Genomic DNA, 26,449 nt, shown 5'->3' on the forward strand with positions numbered 1-26,449 from the left:
CTAAAATAAAAAAAAATTAAGAATTAAACCCTAAATCTTAAACCTTAAAATAAAAAAAATAAATTTTAAGAATTAAAGCAAAAAAGTAATCATTTTATATAGTTGATTATTATTTGCTATTATAAATTATTATTATATATGTTTAATATTGGTTTCAATTTTATAAAATAAAATTTATATATATTAAAAATTATAAATGTTTGCTAAATCCTAAATCCTAAACCCTAAAATAAAAATAAATAAATTTTAAGAATTAAACCCTAAACCCTAAAATAAAATAAAAAAAATTTATCCCTAAACTCTAAAAAAAAATAAATTAAGAATTCAATCCTAAATCTTAAACCTTAAAATAAAAAATAAAAAAGTAATCATTTTATGTAGTTGATTATTATTTGCTATTATAAATTATTTATATATATATATATATATATTTAATATTGGTCTCAATTTTATAAAATAAAATTTATATATATTAAAAATTATATATGTTTGATGTGAGTGCGTGAGTGCTGTGGGTGTGTGTGTCAGAGAGAGAGAGAAGAGTGTGAATGCGTGATGTATTGAAAACGTGGTTTCAAAACACGTTTTCACATCGCGCTATTATTTTGCTTTAAAAGCGTGGTTTCTAATCAGGCTTTCTTTACAAAATAGATTTATTTAAAAGCGTGGTTTCTAATCGCACTTTCTTAATTAAAAGTGTAATTTGTAACCACGTTTTTATAATTTTATTCATTCCTGGGCCAAAATGTATGGTGAAAGCGTGTTTTGAAATAACGTTTCAGCTTATTTTGAGAATTCCGTCTAAGCTAGGCTTAGTTTTGAAAATAGGTTAATATTTTGACTTATTTTGGGAAAAGCCCCCCAAGTATTACTATATTTTTCACAATCAAATCTATTTAATTTTTCGTACTTTTAATAAGATTTTTAGTGAGAGTCTATATGGATAAGTTATACTTTGCCTTTCAAGTTTGTCCACCTTTTCACTTTGGACTTTAAAATTGTTTTTTCCCACTTTCTATATTAGTCAAATAGAATATTTTGGACTTTAAAGTTTTATTTTTTTCCACTTTCTATATTATTCAAATAGAATATTTTATAAAAGATCTTTGTAGTAGGTGTCATAATTTTATGAGTAAATTATATTTTAGTCCCCAAAATATGAGCTTTATATCATTTTTGTCTTTAGTGTTTAAATTATGTCAATTCAATCCCCAATCTAATGTATAAAAATGTTTTAGTTTGAACGTCAATATTTAAATTGTATCAATTTGATTCTCAATACAAAAAAAAAAAATTAAAATGTCTCAGTTTATTCATCAAATGTTTAAACTACATCTATTACTAGAGTTAGATTGGAAGATTATACTGCGTCCATTAATAAAAATATATATATATAAATTAATTTAGTATATATAACCACCCTCATCTTAAAATGTTTTGCTAACCAACTAGGATTAATTCAATTTATCACTCAGTGTTAAACATCATCAAGTAATATTAAATGAAAACTCTTTCCTAATTCATTTCTTCCTATTTTGGAGTAATTTTTCTTTTATTGGTGTGGGGGTGGGAGGTATGTGGTGCTAAATTATTGCCAAGTTCAATATAGTTTGATATTTGTAAATAATCTATTACAGATTAACAATAAACAAATAACATATAGCTCTCTCACAAAAAGTGATAATGAAAAAAGAGAAATAAAGTGCAAAATTATAGTAACATTTTCAGTAAGCAGACAAGTGGCTCATCTCTTCTACATTTTTACACACACAAAAAAAAAAATGAAATTGAGACGATGGATAGATAGGTATAAGAGGTCAGAGGGAACTCAAGTAGTCTTTAATCAAAGTGAAGAGAGGACTGGTATTCAAAACACTTGAAATATGATTCCATCCATCCGGGCTTGAATTTCATTAGAAGATGCCAAGTCTTGCAGTACTTCTTGCAATGTCCTATCCACCCCAACCACAGTGTTACCAATGCCAACTAAGATTTCTGGCAGGGTTGGCGACGGTCTTGATAGCTCAACAAGAGTAACCTTAACATTCAGGATACCTATTAGAATCAAGCCTCAATAGACGTAAAAGAAATAGAATCGACAAAATAGCAACTTCTTTTCTTTTTTGAACAGCAACTTCAATGTTATACATGTAAAAGAAATTGAATTGACAAACTATCAACTTCAATGTTATAGATGTAAGCATATCTTGTGTACACAGGGTCCATTAGTCCATAAAGAATTTCCTGAAATAGAGATCAAAATGTAAAGGAATATTGTGATATTCTCTTTAGGGTAAGTGAAACATTATAAATTTCCACTAGACTTCAGAATGAACTCAATATTTCACGAAAACACCCATTTTTATTAAAACTCGTAGAAGGGTAAACTAAAAGGAGTTTATTAACCAACCTCTCTACCCAGGGGTATATTAGCCTTCTGCTTTGCTATAGCAACAGCACGAGAAAACCCACCAATAGCATCAACTAAACCTCGTGAAACTGCTTCTTTACCAGTCCACACTCACCCCTGTGCCACCTCCTCCATCTTATCTGCCAGCAACATAATGATTGGACAGTGATGAAGCGATTGAAAGAGTACTGCACTCCATTAGTATACATTAATTGACTACCGTACAGTCATTGATCTTGAATATGCCGCCTTGTCTCTAAACTGTTTGTATGCATTCTGAGCAGACTTGGCAAAGAGTTCTGCTTCATCTGGTCTACAAGACAAATTTGATTATTATTCACAAATCACAAGTAGTCAAACCATATTAAAGTCGTGTTTGGTGCAGCTTATGGAGCTGCTTATAGCTTTTTTTATTTTGAAAATTTGTGCCGATGTGTTGGTTTGGCCACTTCTGAGGCAAATATAGCTGATTATTGGGAAGCAAGGGAAGTAGTGCTTTTAGCTTTTGCTTTGTGATTAGAAGTTGTCATTTTACAAGAAGCAGCACCAAGCAGCACCAAACAGGCCCTAAAATAAAAGCCTAACAGGAAAATACCACGGTAAGGGTTATCTACAGTCGAGAAATTAGGGGATTGAATTAACCTTGAAGACATCATTATGGAGGCATAAATAATAGCAAAAATAAACCCACAATACAAAATTCTAATGTCATATTTCGATGAGGATGTGGGATCATTGCATCAAGTCGATGCTTCCCTCTTTTGTTTCCAAAAAATACAAGCATCTGTATCGTCAGCAAATCAATCAGGCATCTTACCTGAATTGTCGATGTTCAGCTACAGTAAGCTCTGCAAATCTTCCTCTTGATAAGATCTCTTTATTGAAGCCAATCTTTTCATATAGTTTTCCTAAATTAAACTTCCCTACAAGCACAAATATCAAAACATCAATAGCTATAATCTAGATCACCTAAATATGCTTCCTTCATCGAAAGAAAAATTAGCCCACACAATGACTCTCACACCTTAAGCACACTAGTAACTATATAGCTACATATAAAATTGTGAAGTTCTCTTTTCTGATTATTTTGTGAAGATATGGGAAGAACAATGACCATGCGATGATGTAGCAGATAGAACATAACTAGATCTGCAGCATTGACCGTATTCATAACTATAATCAAAGGCCTCCAAACAGTTATTATAAATTTATCTGCCATGTTGACTAGGCATAAAATTTGGAGTCAAGTCTCTCAGTCAGCTGCTCATTCTGTCATCGATAGGTAAACAAGGGCAATTAAAGAACAGGATAAGGTTTGATCAAGTATCAGTTTGTTTTGGAAACATTTTATGTTCTCCGAACAGATGTCAACAAAAAAATGTCCCCCTTTCAGGAGTTGCTGAATATCAACTAAAGGCATCCATCCTATTAATTGTAATTGATTAAGAATTGAGTTCTGGTTCTAATGTTTAAAACCTTTTGGAATAAATGTTTTTCCTTGAGACATCGTCCATTCATTGATTAGTTGAATTTTAAAATTAAGAGAAATGAAAAGAAGAATTGTGAATAGTGGCATGCTATAGTGTCTAACAATATCAAAGAAACCATAAGAATGTGAATTGCTAGGTTCACCTGTCACAACACCAATTGATCCTGTTAATGTAAGATCCTCTGCAACTATAACCCCTGCAGCCATTGCCATATAGTATCCTCCACTAGCCGCCACATCAGCCATCGATGCAATGACAGGCTTTGAGGCAGCAAGGAGTCTAATTTCCCTCCACATTCTGTATAAGATAAAAATAAAGGACAATCAGTCAATTTCTTTTTCTTTCCTTTCTATTTTACCTCTCTGCTATATGAGGAACAAAATATTAATCCAGGAATGGAGATATAAACATACATTAATTATACTAAACATAAGAAAGAACTATATCTGAAATTCCAATTAGCTGCGTAAACTTCACCTTCTTGTGAAACCAAACATCTTTTATGAAAAAATCTTTTGTTTACAGATCTTATTTTTTTGATGTTTCTTTCGGCATGTTGTATCTGTCACTTTTAATGTCAATATTGTGTATGCAAGATATTTGCAAAATATTATTAAAAAAATGCAGAACCGAATAATCGTTTCTTTCACATTCTTCAGCACAAGAATGTGATATCTAATGCACTAAGAGATACTAAGAATAACATTATTAAGTTTTTGAACGTCATTTCAAACAATAATAGCACATTAGGCTCTGCCTCTCTCAAAAGCAGCATGAATGTGAACCTCCTCCTAATGGGTAACCTACTTTATCTATTCCTTTTTCAAAACATCTGCTTCAACTGAAGAGATAAATGGAATCTGATTCTGAAAGTTGACTGCAAAAGGAATATGGGCACTAGGCCACTAGGTCACTAGCAAGTTCATTTGAGCCAAGAGTTTATTCAAACAACAGTCTGCAACGTATTGAAGGCCTGTAAAAAAGATAACCTTTTAAATATTGGGTGGAACATAGAAAAATGCTTCGGACCCCCACTGGGGGTCGACCCCCAGTGAGGTGGCGCGATATGATTGGATAAAAAAAAAAAACTGTTTTATTTTATTTTATTTTATTTTTAAGTTTCAACCAGTGGGGGCTTGCCACCTCACTGGGGGTGCAACCCCCACTGGGGGTCTGCAGCAGCTCTCGTGGAACATATTGAGTTAATTACATTATTTACTAGCATGTATAACTGGATTTACTTTCAAGTTTCAACTTTTCAACTTTGGCTTGGATTTCAAGCACCCAAAAAGTGAAATTAGTCTATGGAAGTTCACACAGATTATGAAAGGCACGGCAACTGTTTTTTTTGTTTTTCAGAATGGCACTGCAACTGTTAACTGACAGTCTGAAACCATTAGTTGGCCGGTTATTTCAACCAAAGATCAGACTGTAGTGTATGCAACCCCATCAATAGAATGCTTGATTGATTCTTTAACTTCAGTGGGGGGAAAATATTGATTACATATGCACTTAATTTCACCAGTTAACCTTTGGTTTTGATTTCAGGCTCTCAAGAAGTGGAATTAGTTGAAGTTTACACCAAAATAATCATTTCACAGCTACTAAAATAGGACTATTTGGCAAAAGCAACAATGGAAGTTCAGCCTTTGGTGAGCTATCAATGGCGGATAAAGGGAGGGGTTCTTTACACAAGATGAAGATGATAATGACACACAACTCTGTTTTTCATGAGCACACCGATCATGTTGAGATTTAGGGTTCGTTTGGAATTGACTTTTTTAGTGGCTTTTTGACTTTTTATGAAAAGACATGCAAAAAAAGTAGAGAGAATGGGTTGATTTTTTGGACTTACTTTTTGGTTTTTTTGTTAAAAACTCATGTCCCAAACATAGCCTTACTGCCACCATTACGTGTGTCAATCATCTTCAACTTCGGACTTTGTCTTGCCTCTTGTCTCCTCCACTATGCAGCTGGCTGATTTTTTCACAAAATCCCACTCTGTTCTGTGTCTTTGTTTTATCCTGGACAAACTCTTGATGCTTCCTTAAGTCGCATCATGACTTTGAGGGGGGTGTTACGATTGTCTTTATTTATTTAGCTTGAAAGTAGTTTAGTCTTTGGGGGTGTTATCAGGGTTTTATTAGGGTTTTATTTATTTATCAATCTCCTTATAATATTTGATTATTATGGAATAATACGATGTTTAGTTTTCTCTCCAAAAATTTGGTCATCGCTAAGCCTTACCCCTCCACAAATTGTGAGCCTTTTCCTTCATCTCCAAGCAAGCAAGCCTCCTTCTAGCTTGTGGGTTCTGGTTCACCATCTCAAGATTTCTATTACTACCACTCTCACTCTCCCTCTCCTCCTAAGGCCACTTCAGCTCTAACTGAACTCCAGCCATCCACACTGAATTTCTTGTAATTATTTATTTATTTATTTATTTATTTTTTATCAACAACAAAGTTGGTTATGTTCTTATTTGTGTATCCTAGATGTAGTGAACAATATTAAAACATGCTTGATATAGGTCTAATGATGGGATTCAAGAGTGGGCTTGATATAGCCCATGGAATGTTTCCAAGCCAATGCACTGAAATACCCTAAATCATTACTCCAAGTAATAAGCATTCTCATAGATGAATTAATATACAAACCCTCTTATTGGAACAAGCATCATATGGTATATTTACAATTTAAACTTACTATAAAGAAATAACACTGCAGCACTTACAAATCAGACGCAAGAGCATCACCTCCAGGACTATCAATTCGAATGACAACAGCCTTGAATCTTTTTGACTCTGGAAGAAGAAGAAAAAGCTCAGTATTGACCAGAGAAGGAAGATATATTAACGATGAGTTAACAAAAGTAACCGCAAGGGAGAGAAACAAAAGATGAAAAAGGAAACTATGCATAAAGCCAGAAACTAAAATTAAAAAATGAAGAATGGAATACAACATTTCAATTATATTGTAATTCCTCATTAATCAACACAAGCATATGCCATGTAAGCTTTGTGTTCCTACATAGGGCACACTTATAAGCATCATAGATCATCTCTAAATTTTATTTATTTATTATTATTATTATTATTATTATTATTATTATTATTATTATTTTGCACATCTACATATCAATATATATCGGGTATTTCAAATTATGTACGTTAATTCAGTTGATTATTCTCTACTTTTGCTTTCCTTTTTTCTCAGCTAGCAGTAAAACATAGAGACAAACCCATAAGAGTTCTTCAAATTACAAATCCACTTCTTCATTTAAATGTACTCAGTTAAAAAAGGGTTATTTTTCTTCCCACAGCTCCCTTGGGGCCATGGATAATTAGAGCAACATTCTTTGAGATTTAATATGACTAGGATCCAGCATCAGAGCAGCCACTTTTGTAACTGCAATTTATCTTTTAAATTATTCATGTTTAGGATTTGAAACAACTCACTTTGTATTTCTTTCTCCTTATTCGTCAGAGCAAACCAAACCCCCTATCCCATTTAGTATGTCTCAAGGTCTTCAACACAGCTTACTGCATTTGATGCGCCAATGACATGATGGCCTATCCTTTTATCCACTGTATACTTGCTCTGTAAAACACCATGCTACCGTACATTTTTTCACACTTTCCTTAGTCCACCACTTCTTCCTCATTACCAACACTAATTTGTCATTACATTTTATTGTTGTGGTTTCTGAAGGATTTCTAAATCATCCATCAATAAATTGAAACATATTTTCAATTTGACTAGAATTTTGACTTTTAAAACTCATCTAAAACAGATAGAAAGAATATAGAATGACCCAATACACAACTTCACCTATATATGACCCATGGATGCCCTTACCTTCCATGTCAAGAAAAATTATCAAAATACTCTTAACCTATAATACTTGATAAATCATATCGAAAGCTAACCATATCCATACTAACTTAAAAATAAGCATAAACAGTGACAACCAATACCAAAATGTGATTAAGAAAAGTTTGAAGTGGGTCCATCTTGAAACCAATCAATTTCCAAACGTTCTCGCTGCTTCAATTTTAATATTTATATATGATCTTACAGTTTGCATCATGTTGTAAACTTTACAATTTGTAAAGGAAAGTAAAAGCAAAAAAAAAAAAAAAAAGGGGGAAACAAAAGGGTCAACATGAACTATTAACTATGCCATCAATTTTACATGCTTTTTTTTTTCCTTTTTTCTTTCGGTTGTTTCTGAAGGATGCCTTTTTAAAAGATTAAAACAGCAAGAAATGAGATTTCCTTTAGACGGATTAATCAAAAAAAATGCAGATCCAATAGCTAAATCATACCTCTTACCCTACGAATCTTCTCAATGAATTGCTCACCAACAATACCCGAACGAGGAACATTGAGGCCCCGTGCATGACTAATTCTTCCTGAGGCTCTGATTACGGCTATTAGGTCCTTACCACCTGATAAACCAACAGTCCATTTCCTAACCATGGAGTATTTCCTGTAATCAAAATGATAGGATTTCTCAAATCAGCATACCTTGCATTATGCAGACAAGTTACATCAGTTTAATAACAGGAAAAGAGAAGAACTTGACTGAAGCTTTAATATTCAGTAAAGCACATTACAGTCAGTTTTAACATCAGAACTTCAAAATTTGCCCAGGATGAGTCAAGGACGGTTACTAACTTACTACTATACAGAGGGGAGAGAGAGAGAGAGAGAGAGAGAGAGGGAGCACTTACATACAAGGAGAATGCTCAAGCAAAATAAATATTCATTCATTGAGTCATAGAAACATAACCTAAGCAATTATATAGCTGAAAGTATTCTTTTTAGCAAAAATGAACGATGGAAATGGAAAACTAGAAAAAATTTATGCTTTTGGAATATATATATATATATATATATTTTTACGCTCTTGGACTTAAAATTGTAGTTATCCTCCAAACTTCAAACTACAAATTTATTTGACGTGAGGAGTATGTTTTAGAAATGCTGTAAAAATCATGGGGACTGATAGATTTCTAGCAGATTTAAAATCGTAAAGTTTCCAGAATTCCAATTGAACAACAAGAATTGCATATTCTGAAAAGACACCTGACCTTTGCAAGTTAAAACGCATTTGATGCAGGATCATTGCATTGAGAAACCTTAAAAATCATAGGAAGGTAGATTTCTTGAATGTTGGCAATGAAGACTACAAATAAAACATCCATCTAAATTAACTACATCATCTGATGGAAATGAGATGAACTGGAATAATATGTCTAAACAGAGGATAATAAGTTAACAGTTAAAGAAAACAGTCATCTCAAGCAGATAAATGACCTGCATGCTGGATAACCTAAGTAGGGTATGAGAGAAAGAGAGGTGGTAGTGGGGCCAGTGGCAGAGAATAAAGTAATTGATAATTACCTGTAATCAACCGTTGGAAGATTCTTATCATTCTGAATTCCTAGTCTCTCTTTCAGTTTCAACACAATCTGTACAGACCATATATTACTCTAAAGTTATCTAGAATTGACTAGGTCAATCAAGAAATTACATTTTATAGTGAATATACATTCTTCCCTTCATTGATGGTTACAATTACATTCATAACTATAATTGTAACCAAGAAAACACCAATGGTTATACAAGCTAAAAATTAAATAGTTTGACATGTATTGATGTACTCTGGTCGAATAAATACTTGAGGCTGAAAGGTATTTTAAACCGAAGTTTCATGCCAAACAGTACATGAAGTAGCAAGGATTGCAATTGATATCTAAGTAGCAAACATGTGACACAACGCCGACGCATCGATTTTCAAAAAATGCAAAACATGGCACGCTTGGGACACATTAAAGTTTTATATTTTTATAAATTTATAATATGTCATATATATGAATAAATTATTCAAAGATATAAAAAAAATATAATACAACACATTTTTTAAATTAAAAAGCTATAAATTTCATAAATTAAATATCAAGATATCATTAGCAATTATATTCTAAACAATGCAAAACAATTATATAAATTTGTATTACACATAATGTATTCATCTTATAAATGTTTCAAAACAAAATTTAAGATGTATAAGTTGTGTTATGAAGCATGGAGAACATTGTTATAATGAAGGGATTCATCATATAGGACGATTGGAGGGTTCAAGAAGTGTTGCCAAAGTGTCCGCGAAGTGTCGCTGAAGTGTCCGATGTTATAATTTTGATTTTTTAATTAAGACATGTTGAAGAAGTGTCAGACACACTTTTAGTAGTGTCCAAAGAGTGTAATGTTGGACACGACACTTCCTCTATATGTGTGTCCGTGCTTCTTAGGTCAAGATCATATTCTCTCTTTTTATACTCAATGCCTTATGTAGAACCCACCTTTTCTCAAACCTAAAATTGATTAGACACCCTTCCCATCCATGCCAAAATCAAAATCAATTTCATCCTTCATAGTGGATGCCAATAGCCATATGATCTAAAGGCCCTAATACCTTTATTACAGAAACAAAAATAACCCATAAAAAATAAAAATTAAAAAAAGGGCAGCAGGAACCAAACCCAAAAAAAAAAAAAAATGAAGGACAATTCTTGATCTCTTATCAACTCCATATTTGATCAGAATAACCACCAAGGCAACATGTTTAACAGTGGGGATCAGAAGATGAATGCATTACACCAGTAGTAAACTCATCTAGAGCAATCAATATTTTAATCCCATATATAATTCTGAACGAGAAATATATTAACAATTACAGGACCCACCACTGATAGAAGTGTTGTCTCACTCCATGGATGTCTAAATTTAACGAACAGTGACAGTGTATAAGCCTTTTGTCTGACTATAATACATCAATATTTAGTAAAAACTTTGAAACTGATTTCCGTACCTCATCATCATACTTTATATTTGTAATCCAACCATCTTCTTTCAGCCTTTCTACTTGGTAAACCCCTTCATTGATGAAGTTTTCAATGTCTTCTATTTTTTTTCCTGTATGAGAATTCCAGGAACCCGTAATTAAGCATGAAACTTGTAAGGGACAATATTTCATTTTGTTTCCATTGAAGACACAAAGCAAAGCACTAGTGGAAAACCAAAATTATAATATTTTGACCAAAACAACACTATAAAAAATTCCAAATCAATTGAGTTGTTTCAACACTAACTAGGAAATCTAACGAGATCTATTTCTATTTGCCTCTTTTTGTTAAAAGAAAATATTTAATAACAAAGAAAAAATCTTAAATTTATTAGAAAATCTAAGAAAAGAGACAGGAGAAGATGAAAAAGAGATGAATAGGAAACAAACATGATTAAGTCACTTGTAGATGCCTTTTTTATAAACATTATAGACATTATAGTTGTTCCTTTTTTTCCATCCCTACTATTTACTAGAATCTTACATTTCTTATATTTCCTCATACGATACAGAAACTCCCTTCCCAATTAACCCATTAAGCCTTTTGTTTATGAGCTTCTAATATTAATTGACCTTTATTGAAACTCATTCTTAATCTAGTTAAAAGATTTAAAAATTAACCTCGTCGCCCAAGGGATTTCCCACACAATTTATACCCTTTGACCTTTCTTTAGTATATTTGCAATTAATATTGTTATTTGGTTATTTTTAATAGTTTTGTAAACTTTATACAAGCTCAACAATAAAATAATTTGATATGTTTGGGGTCTAAACATCACACTACATAAAGTGTACAGGCGTATAACTTGGAAGTAAATTCAATGCAAAAGTTTTGAGTTACATCTCCAAACATTTCCCTATATTGTCAAACAAATTTATCAATTTCCTTATGTTTCTTAAATGTTTCCATTTCCAAGCTAACCGTAACAACACAACGAAACAAAATTCGATCATTTGACACTTGAGGATCATGTCAAACCACAAACTACCGAGTACCTTTGGTAAGAGAAATATTATCCAACCAATTCCCATGGATGCTATCAAGCAACGAAGTCAACATCTCACAATTTTCTTCAGACATATTTTTGTGCGTTAGTTGATCTCCAACACTTTTATATTTTCCAACTTTTTGCACTTGCGGATCAATGCCTACTTTCTCAAGAACAACTGCAAAACAATTTTTGATGCCACTCCGCTGCAGTTAAAAAGGAACCATGAGCCACAAGTAAAGCAAAGTACAGAGACCCTCTATGCAAAGGGGAGAGAGAATTTTAGAAAGACATCATTACACAAAAATTATGGTCAATAAAGGAGACGAATAGATAGAAGTAGAGCTAAGTTATTTCATTTCCCATTTACCATGACAAGTCCACTCCCCACCTATTTTAAACAACAAAACAATTTAAATAGACACAAAGCTGTTAATTTTCTTATGGTTTAAAATGAGTCAAGAAAAAAAAATGACCTACTGCCACTACAGTTATGTTACACATTGTTGCAGAAATTACCACCCCTAAAATTAAAAATGTGCATTGTGCTTCCAACCAACTATAAGTGGCACAATAGTTTGAATAGACCCAAAATCTCTTATTATCCGCTTGCTCGAGTTTATAACCACCTTAAGTTCCTCAAGATAATAGCAAGAGCCAATCATTTCTAAGCTGTCATTCTCTTTTGTGATGACAAAAAGGATTTCAAAACTTTCCCATGGTATCTAAGGTCTCAATCAAAAGGATTTTCTTTTGAACATCTGATTCTTCTTTCAGAATGTTATCATGGAACATTCGTAATTTGCAAAATTTTCATTTTGATTTTTGTAAATATTCAGGTTACACTTGAATAAACAGCTTCTTTATTTCACCACTATGCAACACTTGTTACCGTCTCAATAATAATAAATAAAATAAACAACTCTGAAAGGCTAAACAGTTGAGAAAACTAGCTGCGCATAACACGAAAAGGAACTCGAGACAAAAAAATTGCAGGTACAATAAACTTTGCCACCAACTATAAGGATTGACAATATCAAGAACTTGAAAAGTGCTTGAATTTGAGATTATCAGACAATAATTATAGCGGCAGCCAGTTAACTGTGTAAACCTTGATGTACTGTAGACATCAGTGAGACGTGAGGGATGAAGAAAGAGAAGCAATAATTTTGCTAAAATCACTCGAACATATAGCAGAAATTAGTGTGGATGGCCGACTGGTACCTGGTAACAAATTTTAAAAGCTGCAGTACAACTCAAATACAAAAGTCCCATACTGTAATAGGAAAGAGAGAAGGAAAAAAAAAAGAAAAGAAATTACTCCAATTTGGTTGCACTAGTAACATTAAAGCTTTCTGATGAATAGTCACACTGAATGCACTTTATCTTTATGCACCTCAGACGGACCACATGATCTGTCCCGTGTTTCAGTAATATGCATATATTCATAATGAAAATGGTCAAAAGCAACCATGCTGTGAAATATAGTAATACCATAAAATAAGTCCATATAAGTAGTAGTTATCACCATTCAGTATGAATTACTGATATGATTATCTTCATGAAAGGAAGTAGCCACATCAATGTGTGACTGTTTATACACTAAACAACATTTGAATTTGGAGCAAATTGTTGCTGGATCCCACACACACCATACAGACAGGAGGATGCTAGATTAAGTGGACATCTCATATTTGTGCAATGCAATTTAAACTGGTGGCAGAACAAGGATAATCAATTTACCTCGAAGGAATGATGCTTGAACTGTCAAACCATACAAAGAAAAATAAGCACTTGGAGGGCAATACAGCTCTTCACAACCACAGGCAAGATAATACTCTTTCTCTCTACATGCAGGGGCATAACCCACAATGAATTTACCTACAAAATATCAATAAATGATTAAGTCAAGGATCCAATACGAGAAATTGGTTGTAGGAATTTTTCTTTCAGATCACGCTAGAAACCATAAAGTTCATAACTGAGCAATTTGTAAAACACCAAATAGCACTGAAAGATAATACTTGATACAACGTTTTCTTTTTTGCCAATCAAATATATATATATGACAGAGCAAGCCCCAAAATATAGACACAGCATGGCAATATATGTTTAAAGGTCTATACTAATAATTGCACAATGTAGAAGAAGAGGCAGACTAACCTATTTAGAATATTCCATTGCATACACTACTAGTAGTAGTCTCATGCTATATCATATTATGTATTGTCTTTGTAATTAAACTATAAAATAAAAATCCTACCTGATTTCTTGAAATCCAACATATGCCTCCGAATTTCTTGAACTTTACCCCACCCACAATTCAAGGGTTCAATGTGGAGATAGATACCAGAGATGCGAGGATCATATGCTGCTTTTGTGAAGTTTTCACAAATTTGAGGTAGAGATAGTCCAGCATAGACACGGCTCTCTAGCTGATCAGATATCTGAAAATTTAAAAAGAAATTTTCAACTCCACTAAATAAAGCATCAATCTGTAAAAAATGACATGCAGAAGAAAAAAAATATTCCCTCAGTCCCATTTTGCATGGCATGGCACTGGTGCAACTTATTTGAGTTGCTTATGTAAGTTTTCTGAATGAAACTGTATATTAGATTGAATTAATTGACAAAGAATACACCATTTATATAAAACACAAATTCCTAATCCTACATGAATACATCACTGATATATAGAAGTCTAATAGGACACTTATTCCTAATCCTATAAGGCAAAAAGAGAACACATTCTCACACCCCCCTCAAACTCAAGGTGTTTTAGCAGAAAACACTGAGAGTGTGTCAAGAAAAAACCAAAACCAAAACCGAGCAGTGATGTGAGTCTTGGTGAAGAAGTTAGCAAGTTGCAGAAACGAAAAGACAAAAGGAAGCGAGCTAAAGCCAGACTGCTGATGCTGACGGACGAAGTGACAATCAATCTCAATATGCTTTGTCTGTTCATGAAAGAAAGTGTTATGAACAATTTGAATAGCACTTCGGTTGTCACAATAGAGAGAGGTCGAGGAAGACTGAGGGATGCTCAAGTCAAATAAGAGACCACGAAGCCAGACAATTTCAGTAGTAGCATGAGCCATGGCACGATACTCAGTTTCGGCAGTAGAACGGGCAACAACAGTTTGTTTATTGATTTTCCAAGAAATTAGGAAATCGCCAAGAAACATACAGAAACCAGAAGTAGATTTACGATCATTAACATTACCAGCCCAATCAACATCAGCATAAGCCACCAACTCTAAGGAAGAAATAAAAGAGAATAGTAAGCCCTGGAAGATAGTACTGCGAAGATAGCAAAGAATCCGAAGCAAAGCAGCCTAATGTGTAGAGCGAGGAGCAGAAACAAACTGACTAACCACATGGACAACATAGGCAAGATCAAGGCGAGTAACTATCAGATAGACTAAGCAACCCACAAGCTCGCGATATAACGTAGGATCGTCTAAAGGAATACCATCAGTAGTGTTGAGCTTTACATTAAGCTCAATGGGGGTATCAGAAAGCTTAGTGTCAATAAGTCCGGCACGATGGATAACCTCGTTGGCATACTTAGCCTGGGACAAAAAGTAACCCTTGGGAGAAAAAGCCACCTCAATACCAAGAAAATACCGCAATGGTCCCAGATCCTTAATTTCGAAGGTGCGGAAGAGATGCCCTTGACCTTAGAGATAACAGAAGAGTCAAAGCTAATGATGATCATATCATCCACATATAGTAAGAGAGCAACAAAACCAGCCGAGGTATGTCTTAGAAATAAAGCAGAGTTGGAAGTAGAAGGATGAAACCCAAACTCGGTAACAGCAGTCTGAAAACGATCATACCAAGCACGAGAAGACTGCTTCAGACTATACAGAGCACGCCGAAGACAACAAACCTGGCCAGAAGAATGGTGAAGATCAGGGGGAGGACGCATGTAAACCTCCTCAGTGAGATGGCCATTAAGAAAAGCATTCTTAACATCCATCTGATAAAGAGGCCAAGAACGAACAGCATCGACAGAGATCAAAGTACGGACAGTAGTCATCTTGGCAACAGGAGCAAATGTCTCCTCAAAATCAATACCATACTCCTGGGAGAAACCTTTGGCCACCAAACAAGCTTTGTAGGGCTCAAGAGAACCATCAAAATGAGTCTTGACTTTGTAGACCCATTTGCAACCAACTAGCTTTTTACTAGTAGGCAAAGGAACCAACTCCCAAGTACTAGTTTTCTATAGAACAAACAACTCATCCTCCATAACTTGAACTTAATGAGGATCCTGACAGGCCTCTCCTTGTAAGACTGAGGTTCTTAAAAAAAATGAATAACAGACAAAAAGGTACGATAGGAAGCAGAAAAACAAGTATTAGACCAACCCAATCTGTTTGGAGGACGACACGCTCGAGGAGGATATCGTTGTGCAGCAGGATCAGAGTCGTCAGAAGCAGGAGGATCAGAAGCAGGGGCAGAGACAACTAGTGGAGGAGCCTTGCAACGAGAATAAACTAACAACGGATGAAGAGAAGAAGGCGAAGGAGCAGAAGTAGTCAGAGGTGAAATAGGAGGAGAAGATAGAACAAGCTCAGGAGGAACTGTGGAGATGTACTCATTAGACAGGACCTCAGAAGGAAATGGATCAATATGAACCAAATCCTCTTTGGAAACTGGGGCGGTGAGAGGAGGAAGCTGAAAGTAAGATAGATGTTCGAGAAAGGCAACATGGCGGGATACATAAAGGCTACGAGAAATAGGGTCATAACAGTGATAACCTTTCAGAGTGAGACTATAATCCAAAAAATACATAGGACAAACTGGGCACTAAGTTTGGTCCTATTTTTACGGGGTAAAAGGACAAAACAAGCAGACCCAAATACACGAAGGAGGGAGTAATTAGAAAGTTGAGAAAACAAAACCTCATAAGGAGATCGACCAGAAAGAAGGGGGGTAGGCAGACGGTTGAGAAGAAAAGCAGCAGTAAGAACTGCCTCATCCCAAAAAGCAGCAGTAAGACCTGCCTCACCGCAAAACGGAGCCGGAATGAAGGCAAAAAGAAGGAGAGACCTAGCTGTCTCAAGGAGATGACGGTGTTTACGCTCAACTCGACCATTTTGGGCAGGTGTATTAGTACAAGAAGTTTGGTGAATGGTACCTAAGTTGGCTAAATATGCACATAATTCAATTTTAAAGTATTCCTTACCCAAGTCAGACCGCAACAATTTAATAGTAGACCCAAACTGTGTAGTGACCATAGACTGGAAAGTACGGTATATCTGGTAGAAGTCAGACTTATGAGTCATTAGATAAACCCACGTGTAACGAGTGCAATCATCAACAAAAGACACATAGTATACTGAACCCCCTTTAGTAAGAACAGGAGAGGATCCCCAGACATAAGTATGAACAAGAGAAAAAGGATAAACAAAAATAGAGGTACTTTTATTAAATGGTAAAGCTGACATTTTGGCAAATTTATACCCCCAACATTCATCAATTTGACTAGGAGAAACTTTACCCAACAACCCTGACTAAGTTAAAGACCGTAAGCGGTCAACAGACAAATGACCGAAGCGAGAATGCTATAAGTAAAATTGACTCGACTGAGAATCTAACTGAAACGAGGAAAGTGCAGCTGGAGAGGTAGATAAAGGGGAGATGCAAGCTTTCGACCACATAAAGATCTCCAACTCTACGGCCGGTCCCAATCTGCTTCTTGGACACCCGATCTCGCACACAACAAACAGAAGAGGAAAATATAACATCAAAACCAGACGCATCAAGTTGATTGATAGATAATAAACTAACAGATAACTGAGGGATATAGAGAACATAAGGAATGGTAACAACAGACATGGCAGAGGGTAAGACAGACCCAATAGACAAAACAAACATACCAGACCCATTAGCAGTATTAATAGTAATAGGAACGAGTGGGAGAATACAGTTTTGAAGTAAGGAAATGTGAGGAGTCATATGATGAGAGGTACCAGAATAAAAAAGCTAGACAGAAGAAGGGATACCTGAAGAAGACCCAAGCAAACGTGAATGAAGAGATGTAAGAGCGGAGGCAGATGGGGATGGCTGAGAGGTGGGCAGAATATGCTGAAGTTGTGCAACCTGAGCACTAAAGGAAACTAAGTCAGAAGTAGATTTAGTATAAGCAGCAGGAGGTCGGAAAGTACCCGAAGTAGGACTGCGAAACTGTGTCTGAGAAGACGGAGCAAGTTGACGTCCCTTCTTGGGACAGTTGTTCTTCTAGTGACCTCTCTGATGGCAGAAAGCACACTCATCTGGCCCTAATGGCCCTTTCTTGGGTTTTGCAGTGGCCTGAAGCTGATGAGGAGGTGGGGTCGATAACAAGGGAGGCTTGGCAGGAGCTAAGAAGACAGAAGGAGGCAAAGTCTGACTGGCCGTCTTAAGACGGGTTTCTTCGAAGAAAAGCTCACGAATAATAGCATCCACAGAGGAAAGAGGAGATCGGTGAAGGATGTCACCTCGGATAGCCTCATACTGAGGGGAGAGAGCCGTTAAAAACTGCACTAAACAACTCTGCTCCCAAAACTCAAGATAAGCGTCCAGTATCTTGAGACTAGATGGTTCCATAAGAGCCAATTGATTCCAAAGACCTGTCATCTCAATATAAAAGTCCTAAATAGTCTAATCCCGTTGACGAGCACTTTGAATAGCTGTTTCCAACTTATACCGCTTGGCAACGTTGGACTGCTGATAAACACCTAGTAAATAATCCCATACCTCCTTAGCAGTACTGTATTTGGAAAATATCATTCCAATATGGTTATCCACAGAATTATGAAACCAAGTTAGAACTTGGGCATTATCACAATCGCAAGTATCACAGGAAGTCAGATATCCTTCCACCTTTGGGTCCGATGGACGAGGAACAAAACCAGAAACATAACCCCATTTTTTTTGACCAAGAAGAAAATTTTTCATAACACTGGTCCAATAAGCATAATTGCCACCAGTGAGTTTACATTTAATAGCTTGGATTTTAGTGTCTGACATTATAATAAAACAAAGTTTATAAAATGTTATGGGTCAACTAGGAACAAACAGAGAACTAATGTGTTTAGACTATAATAAACCAAAATCAAAACCAGAGAGGATGGGTTAAACATGACCAAAACAGACCAACCAAAACCAGTGAGCGAGAGAGAGGGGGATGTCGCGAGGGAACCTGAACCAGAGAGTGACCTCCTGGGCTAGAAATCGAACTAGACGAAGAATCGCAATTCCAGCAACCACCGACAGATCACAAACAGAGAACTAGATGGAGAAGACTCGCGACTGCTGAACTAGATGGAGAAAGCTTGATGGGTCGTGAGATAGGTTGATTCAAAGCTTGATGGGTCGTGAGATAGGTTGATTCAAACCAGATGGGATGCGATTCAAACATAGATGAGTCGGACAGATGTGACGAACTAGAGGGCAAACTCGATCGAACTAGAAATCAGAACCAGGGACCTAAACACAATGGCTTCTAGGCTTTCATATACGGCTCTGATACCATGTAAGTTTTCTGAATGAAATTGTATATTAGATTGAATTAATTGACAAAGAATACACCATTTATATAGAACACTAATTCCTAATCCTACATGAATACATCACTGATATATAGAAGTCTAATAGGACACTTACCTAATCCTATAAGGCAAAAGGAGAACACATTCTCACAGCTTATACCTTTTTTATTATAGGAGTTGACTATGGAATGCTTTTGGTTTATGTTTTTATGCTCTGTTTGTTTGCGCAGAAAACATTTTTAAATGGAAACATTTTCTACGGAAAACTTTTTTCAAAAAATATTTTCTGAAGAAAACAATTTTTTATGTTTGGCGGCAGCAGCGGCAGTGGTGAAACGGAGGTGGAGGTGGTGGAATGGTGGTAAGGCAACGGTGGTGATAGCGATGGTGATGCTGGTGGCAGTGGCAGTGACAGTGGCAGTGGCAATGGCAGTGGTGATGGTGATAGTGGTGTGGTGGTTGAGGTGAGAGTGGTGGTGGTAGTGTGGTGATATTGGTAAGAATTTAGTTTAGAAAATATTTTATATCATATAGGCTTGTTTTTAATTGATTATGAAAAATATTTTTCGTTGACTTTCATTTTTCATTGTACAAAATACCAAAAAATATAAAAATATTTTTCATAAAATGTTTTCTATCCGAACAAACGGAACATTAGATTATCAACTTTTAATCTAAAATAAGGTGCACCAAACAGCACCATGGTTCCATTAATTTTTTTGAAGACATCCAACCCAAAACCCATTAGGAATGGATGGAAGAGCCTCTCTACTATATTAACAACCTTGGGCGGCCTCTACTTTCAATCTAGGACAAGCTCTCTTCACACACCGCTCACGTGTGACCCTTACTCGCAAGTGTGACCCTTTACCTTCAAGAATTTTTTAATTTTAGCTGAGAGTTTAGTTGGATTCCATTTTCAGATTTTAGTACATATATGCCAAATCCTACACGGCACATCAACAATCAAATTTGACCTCAAGTTTTTACTCCACCCCATATGTCAACATGACATAGATTTGGCAAATGTTGGTTTAGCTCATGCCAAAAATAATTATGACACTTTTTTTTGAAACAAAGCAATATTTTAATCTATCTTTCAATAATAAAATAATAAAATTTGGCATATTGGTTTGAGAGTTTCAAGAGATGTCAAATTGCCACCAAAGCCTCAAAATTTTATTTGACATGCCAAAATTTGGAATATAGATTGGAAGATACTCTTACCCTTTTATTTCAGACAAAAAAAATGCGTCTGAATTTGCTTAACAAAATACGACAATTGATTCAAACTATCTTCAATTCATCTCTCAAAATCTCAACAATGAAAAAAAAAAAAGTTAAGCAAACCTGGCCACGTAATTTCATGGTAAGAACAGTGCCGTTGGGGATGCGCCCCCATGGAAATGCAACAAGCATCCGAAGCTTCACCCCAAACTTCTTCCACGCACCGAACTCCATGAATTCAAACTCACCGCTCGGATACTCTTCATCGGAACTCCTCGCGCTTCCGTTTTCACCCTCGGACTTGGCAGAGCCAGTAGAGGACTTGAATTCTTTCTCTTTCTCATACCTCTTTGTCGGGCATTTCCCTAAATAAGTTAAAATAATAAATCAATTCCCAAACTAAGCCTAGTTTTAAAAGAATTCCTAAAATAAATTAACTCGCGGTTCACAATTGCGATTTCAACATATTTGCACCTATCTCACGTGAAAATTGGTAAATCTTAAATTCGTGGTTACAAAAAGTGCTTTTGATTAAGAAATTACGATTACAAAACGCGATTTTAATTAATTTTTTTTTCTTCTGAACTCGTTGTTCTGAACCATGATTTTATCCAAAAAAAAATTTCTTCTGAATTCGCTGTTCCTAACCACGATTTTATGAAAAAAAAAATTTCTTCTAAACTCGCTGTTTCGAATCACGCTTTTAGACCAAAAACTTTTTCTACTGAAATCGAGGTTGTGAAGCACGATTTTAATACTGATTTGCCAACCACGCTTGGACCAACTGATGCCTAATGTAAAGTAAACACAGTTGGTCTAATAAAGTTATTTCATAAATAATAAAAAAAATTCTAACAAATAAATTTCTAAAAATAAAAATAAAAATAAAATTCTAAAAAATTACGCTACCTTAGTGTTTAGGGATAAAATTTATTTTTTTTATTTTACTAAAATAAAAATAAATAAATTTTAAGAATTAAACCCTAAACCTTAAAATAAAAAAAATAAAATTTATCCGTAAACACTAAGGTAACATTTGGTAACGTTTACGTTTTTTGTTTATATTTATAAAAATTTTATAAACTAGTTTTTATTTATTTTTAGAAAAACATAAATTACAAACGAGTTTGGTTTGAACAAAATATTTAAAAAAATTTATAAAATAATTATTGAAAGAAAATAATTATTTGAAAATTTTATCCCTAAACAATTATTTATCCCTAAACAAATAATTGAAAGAAAATTTTATAAAATAATTATTGTTTAAAAAAAATTTATAAAATTTAATTGAAAAAAATAATTATTTGAAAAAAAAAATTAATTGGGAAAAAAAATATTTGAAAAAAAAAATTTAATAGAAAAAAATAATTAATTGAAAAAAAATTATTTGGTCTTAATTTCAAATAATTGAAAAAAAATAAGACCAAATAATTGAAATTAAGACCAAATAATTTTTTTCAATTAATTTTTGTTTCTATTAGTTTTTTTTTTCAATTAATCTTTTTTTTCAATTAAATTTTTTTTCAATAATTATTTTTTCAATATTTTAGGCTTGAACAAACATATTTTTTATTTTACGTTTTTAAAATTTTTTAAACATTTTAAAACTAAACGCATTTAAATTTTATAAATTTTTTTAAACATTTTGTTCAAACCAAACTCGTTTGTAATTTATGTTTTTCTAAAAATAAATAAAAACTAGTTTATAAAAATTTTATAAATATAAACAAAAAACGTAAACGTTACCAAACACTACCTTAGTATTTACGGATAAATTTTATTTTTTTATTTTAGGGTTTAGGGTTTAATTCTTAAAATTTATTTATTTTTATTTTAGTAAAATAAAAAAAATAAATTTTATCCCTAAACACTAAGGTAGCATAAATTTTTAGAATTTTATTTTTATTTTTATTTTTAGAAATTTATTTGTTAGATTTTTTTTTTTTTTTATGAAATAACTTTATTAGACCAACTGTGTTTACTTTACTTTAGGCATCAATTGGTCCAAGTGTGGTTGGGAAATCAGTATTGAAATCGTGGTTCACAACCACGATTTCAGCAGAAAAAATTTTTGGTCTAAAAGCGTGATTCAAAACAGCGAGTTCAGAAGAAATTTTTTTTTCCATAAAATCGTGGTTAAGAACAGCGAGTTCAGAATAAATTTTTTTTTGGATAAAATCGTGGTTCAGAACAGCGAGTTCATAAGAAAAAAAAATTAATTAAAATCGCATTTTGTAACCACGAATTTAAGATTTACCAAGTTTCACGTGAGATAGGTGCAAATATGTTGAAATCGCGATTGTGAATCGCGAGTTAGCTTATTTTGGGAATTCTTTCAAAACTAGGCTTAGTTTGGGAATTGATTTATTATTTTAGCTTATTTAGGGAAATGCCCCTTCTTTGTCTCGGAAGACGAAACGAATGCTCGAATCGATAGGTTTCTGTGGCGGTGTGGATTGGGAAGAGATTGGAGATGAGGTTGGGAATTTGAGAAACGACAAGGTTTGACTGGAGATGGAGATTTGGAAAAGCTTTGGTGGAGGAGGGAGGTGAAGTGAGAAGGGCGTAGAAGCTTCGACATGGTTTGTGTGTGTGTCTCTCTGATCTTTGCTTTCCCTTCCTCTCTCTCTAGAAGTGAAGAGTGAGATGTCATCGTGAGAGAGGGAGGGAAGATGGTGACGAGGCGAAATTTTACTTCCACGTAGTCATGGTGACGTGGGGATGTGTCCATCATGTGACAGTTGTTTTAAAGCGGCCGGATCCTTTAGAGTGATCTTCTGAGGTGGTCTTCTAGAATGATTCTTTATGGTGCGACACGTGTCCAATTAATGAAATGAATGACTGAGATGATCCCTTTCCAAAACGACGTCGTTTTAGTGAGTCAATTTTTTTTTTTTTTGTAGTGCAAAGTTTGCAAACAGGAGGAGGAGGAGAGAGAGCTGAGGAAGAAGAAGGAAGTTTTACTGGTGAAACAGAGTGTTGATTTGCAATAGGAGAGAGTTGTAGATGAGTGTTGATTTGCATTAATTGTACATGGATTTCAAAGTTCAATCCTATTTCATTTTTCAATTTGTTTTTTATTTATTTATTTATTTTTTGGTGAATAAGTTTTTCAATTTCTTTTTCTTCATTGTTCTTCGTTTTTTTGCTTTGTTGGGTTAATGAACTTCGGCAAAAATTTGTAGTGCATCAGTGAGCAGTGTGCACAACAAGCTAGTCTCTTCCATTCACATAGCCTAAACCTCACTGTGCATCAATGGCAACCCACATCTTCCAAAAATTCAAATTCAAACCCACCTCCAATGTTCCTTCAATGTCCACCACTCTCCGATCCAAAACCACCTCATCCCAGTACGTAGCCTCCAGATCCAGAGACCACACATTCGAGAAACTCATGGACAAGTATTGTGGATCAAACTCTACAAAAAAATTTGCAGAGAAAATTTTTCCTCAACTCTCTCTCTCTCCTCCTCCCTCTTTTTTTGTTGGTCTGGTTCACCAAAACGACGTCGTTTTGGAGAGGAATCATCTCAGCCATTGATTCTATTAATGGGACATGTGTCGCATCATAAAAAATCACTCTAGAGGATCACCCTAGAGGATGCAGACATTGTTTTAAAAGCAAAGCATCTCAAGAGTTCTACGCTACGTGGTGTTTTGGGAAGTTAGGGGTTCTGTGGTAATGACTTTTTTAATTGATTTTTTTTTTTTTTTTTTGATTGTTTTAGTCTAAGGTTTGTTTGTTTGTTTTCTTGTTTGATTTTTTTGACTTTTTAGTTTTGGAATGGTAAATTTCTTTTTATCTTTTTGTGATTTTTGTCCTTTCATGATTTTTTGACTTTTTTTTTTTGTCTTTTTGTGATTTTTTGGCCCAAGAGGAAAACCAAACGAGCATTTAGTAAAAAGTTAATTTTTTAATTTTTTAAACTTTTTTAATGATTTTTTTGACAAAAAAATTGACTTTTTGGCTAAAAAGGGTAAAAAAAACCAAAAAAACTTTTTTAATTTGTTGTCAAAAGACGCCTACATACTTTTCTACTTTGGAGTATCTCCGGTAAGGTTAGTGAAAATATTTATTCAAAATTTTATTTTATTATTTTAGTTAGTTATTTTTTTAATATACACTCCAACAATCCAACAAAGTTATCTATTTTAACAATCTTCTATTAAAATATTTTTACACTATAACTACCTCATTTCTGATCTAAAAAAAAAAACAACTAACTTCTTTGAAATTATTATTTTTTCATTCTTTTAAATATAATTATATTTTTGTGAAAGTTACATTTTTCTACTGTCGTATTTTTCAAACGGTAATGGTCATATTTTTTCGACGATCATATTTTTGTAGCGGTCATATTTTTACAACGGTCATATTTTTTTACTTTTCAATTATAAATAAGACATTTTTTCTCATTTGATCTTACCCTCAAACCAATTTTCTACTTCATTTAAACTTTCATCTCTCTCTATGGCTTCCAATTCTCTTTATGATATGCTTGTAAATGACTTTGACTTCTCTAAATCTGATGATAATTTGGAGATGCTCAAAGCTATTACTATGGATGAAGAACTACTAGATAGTGAGATACGATTAAGCTCATATCGTGGTTCTGTTTGAGGTCGTAAAGTCATTCATCGTGACCATATTCAAGGTCATAAAAGGCTTTTTCCCGACTATTTTGCTGAACCACCTGTATATCCTCCTGAGCTATTTCGAAGGAGGTTTCGGATGAAGTATTCACTTTTTCTTCAAGGTCAAGCTGCACTAGAAGTGCACAATCCATACTTTCTCCAAAAATGGAAAGCTTGGTTTGTCTTCTCTTCAGAAGATAACTGTTGCACTTAGGATGCTTGATTATGGAGTAGCTGTTGATTTTATGGATGAATATGTGAGAACTGGAGAAAGCACTGCAATAGAAAGCTTAAAATATTTTGTTAAAGCAGTCGTTGATATTTTTTCTAATGAGTGTTTAAGGTCACCAAACAGCAATGATATCGCTAAATTGCTAGTGGTTGGTGAAAGTCGTGGATTTCCTGGGATGCTGGAGAGCATTGATTGTTTGCATTGGAAATGGAAAAATTGTCTGACTACGTTGAAAGGTATGCATATTGGTCACATTCATGAACCAACAAATATTTTGAAAGCTGTTGCATCATATGATCTTTAGATTTGGCATGCATTTTTTGGATTACCTAGGTCTCATAATGATATCAACATGCTAGAAAGGTCTTTTGTATTTACCAAACTTGCTCAAGGGCGTGCTCTTCTAATCAATTATACCATCAATGGTAATGAATATACAATGGGATACTATCTCGTCGATGGTATATATCCATAATGGTCAACATTTGTGAAAACAATTCCTTCTACTTAAGGAAATAAGAAAAAAAAACTTTTTGCTACAGCTGAGTGCTTCAAGCACGATCTGTAATTGTGCGTCGATCGGCACGTTTCTGGAATACTAAAATTGTAAAAACCCCGACCCATAGTTAACATTAATCCATGTTTAATTATACCTAAAAAGAAATTAAAGTGAAATTTTGCATCACACATTGCATTATATGTGTTTATATCTGTTTAGAGTAGAAAAATCTATTCATGTTTCCGTTTCGGATTACGAATTGAAGGCCTTATTGGCATCCGATTCAGAAATTGACTTGATTTATGTGTTAGCTAAAATTTTTAGAATTTTATGGTAGGTTTAATTGAAATTCAGTTCGGAACGATTAAATTAAAATAATTTAATGTCTACTTGATTAACTTGATCAATAAATAATTACAATTTTACCCAAGCCTATATAAGGCAAATTGTTGATTCAAGACTATTAAGAACACAATTTCAATCCCTCATCTTGTGACTCAAACGCGAGAGAGAAGTGAG

The 26,449-nt window shown here is 34.1% G+C and overlaps 1 protein-coding gene across 1 annotated transcript; it reads right to left on the reverse strand.

Moving 5' to 3' along the window:
- Nucleotides 1-1,681: 1,681 nt before the first annotated feature.
- On the reverse strand, nucleotides 1,682-23,960 carry LOC114265546 (serine protease SPPA, chloroplastic-like). The gene is made up of 13 exons (XM_082908571.1): nucleotides 23,858-23,960; nucleotides 20,688-20,929; nucleotides 14,063-14,246; nucleotides 13,543-13,680; nucleotides 11,807-11,977; nucleotides 10,778-10,881; nucleotides 9,310-9,377; nucleotides 8,229-8,392; nucleotides 6,635-6,704; nucleotides 4,043-4,197; nucleotides 3,228-3,333; nucleotides 2,411-2,723; nucleotides 1,682-2,038 (listed from the first exon to the last, which is right to left on the reverse strand). Exons 1-12 carry the CDS (start codon nucleotides 23,958-23,960, stop codon nucleotides 2,627-2,629), a joined length of 1,602 nt encoding a protein of 533 aa, XP_082764697.1. The 3' UTR covers nucleotides 1,682-2,038; nucleotides 2,411-2,626.
- Between the last annotated feature and the right edge of the window lie 2,489 nt (nucleotides 23,961-26,449).

This window comes from Camellia sinensis, chromosome 15 (assembly GCF_055761805.1).
Source record: "Camellia sinensis isolate YWXY chromosome 15, ASM5576180v1, whole genome shotgun sequence".
NCBI lineage: Eukaryota > Viridiplantae > Streptophyta > Magnoliopsida > Ericales > Theaceae > Camellia > Camellia sinensis.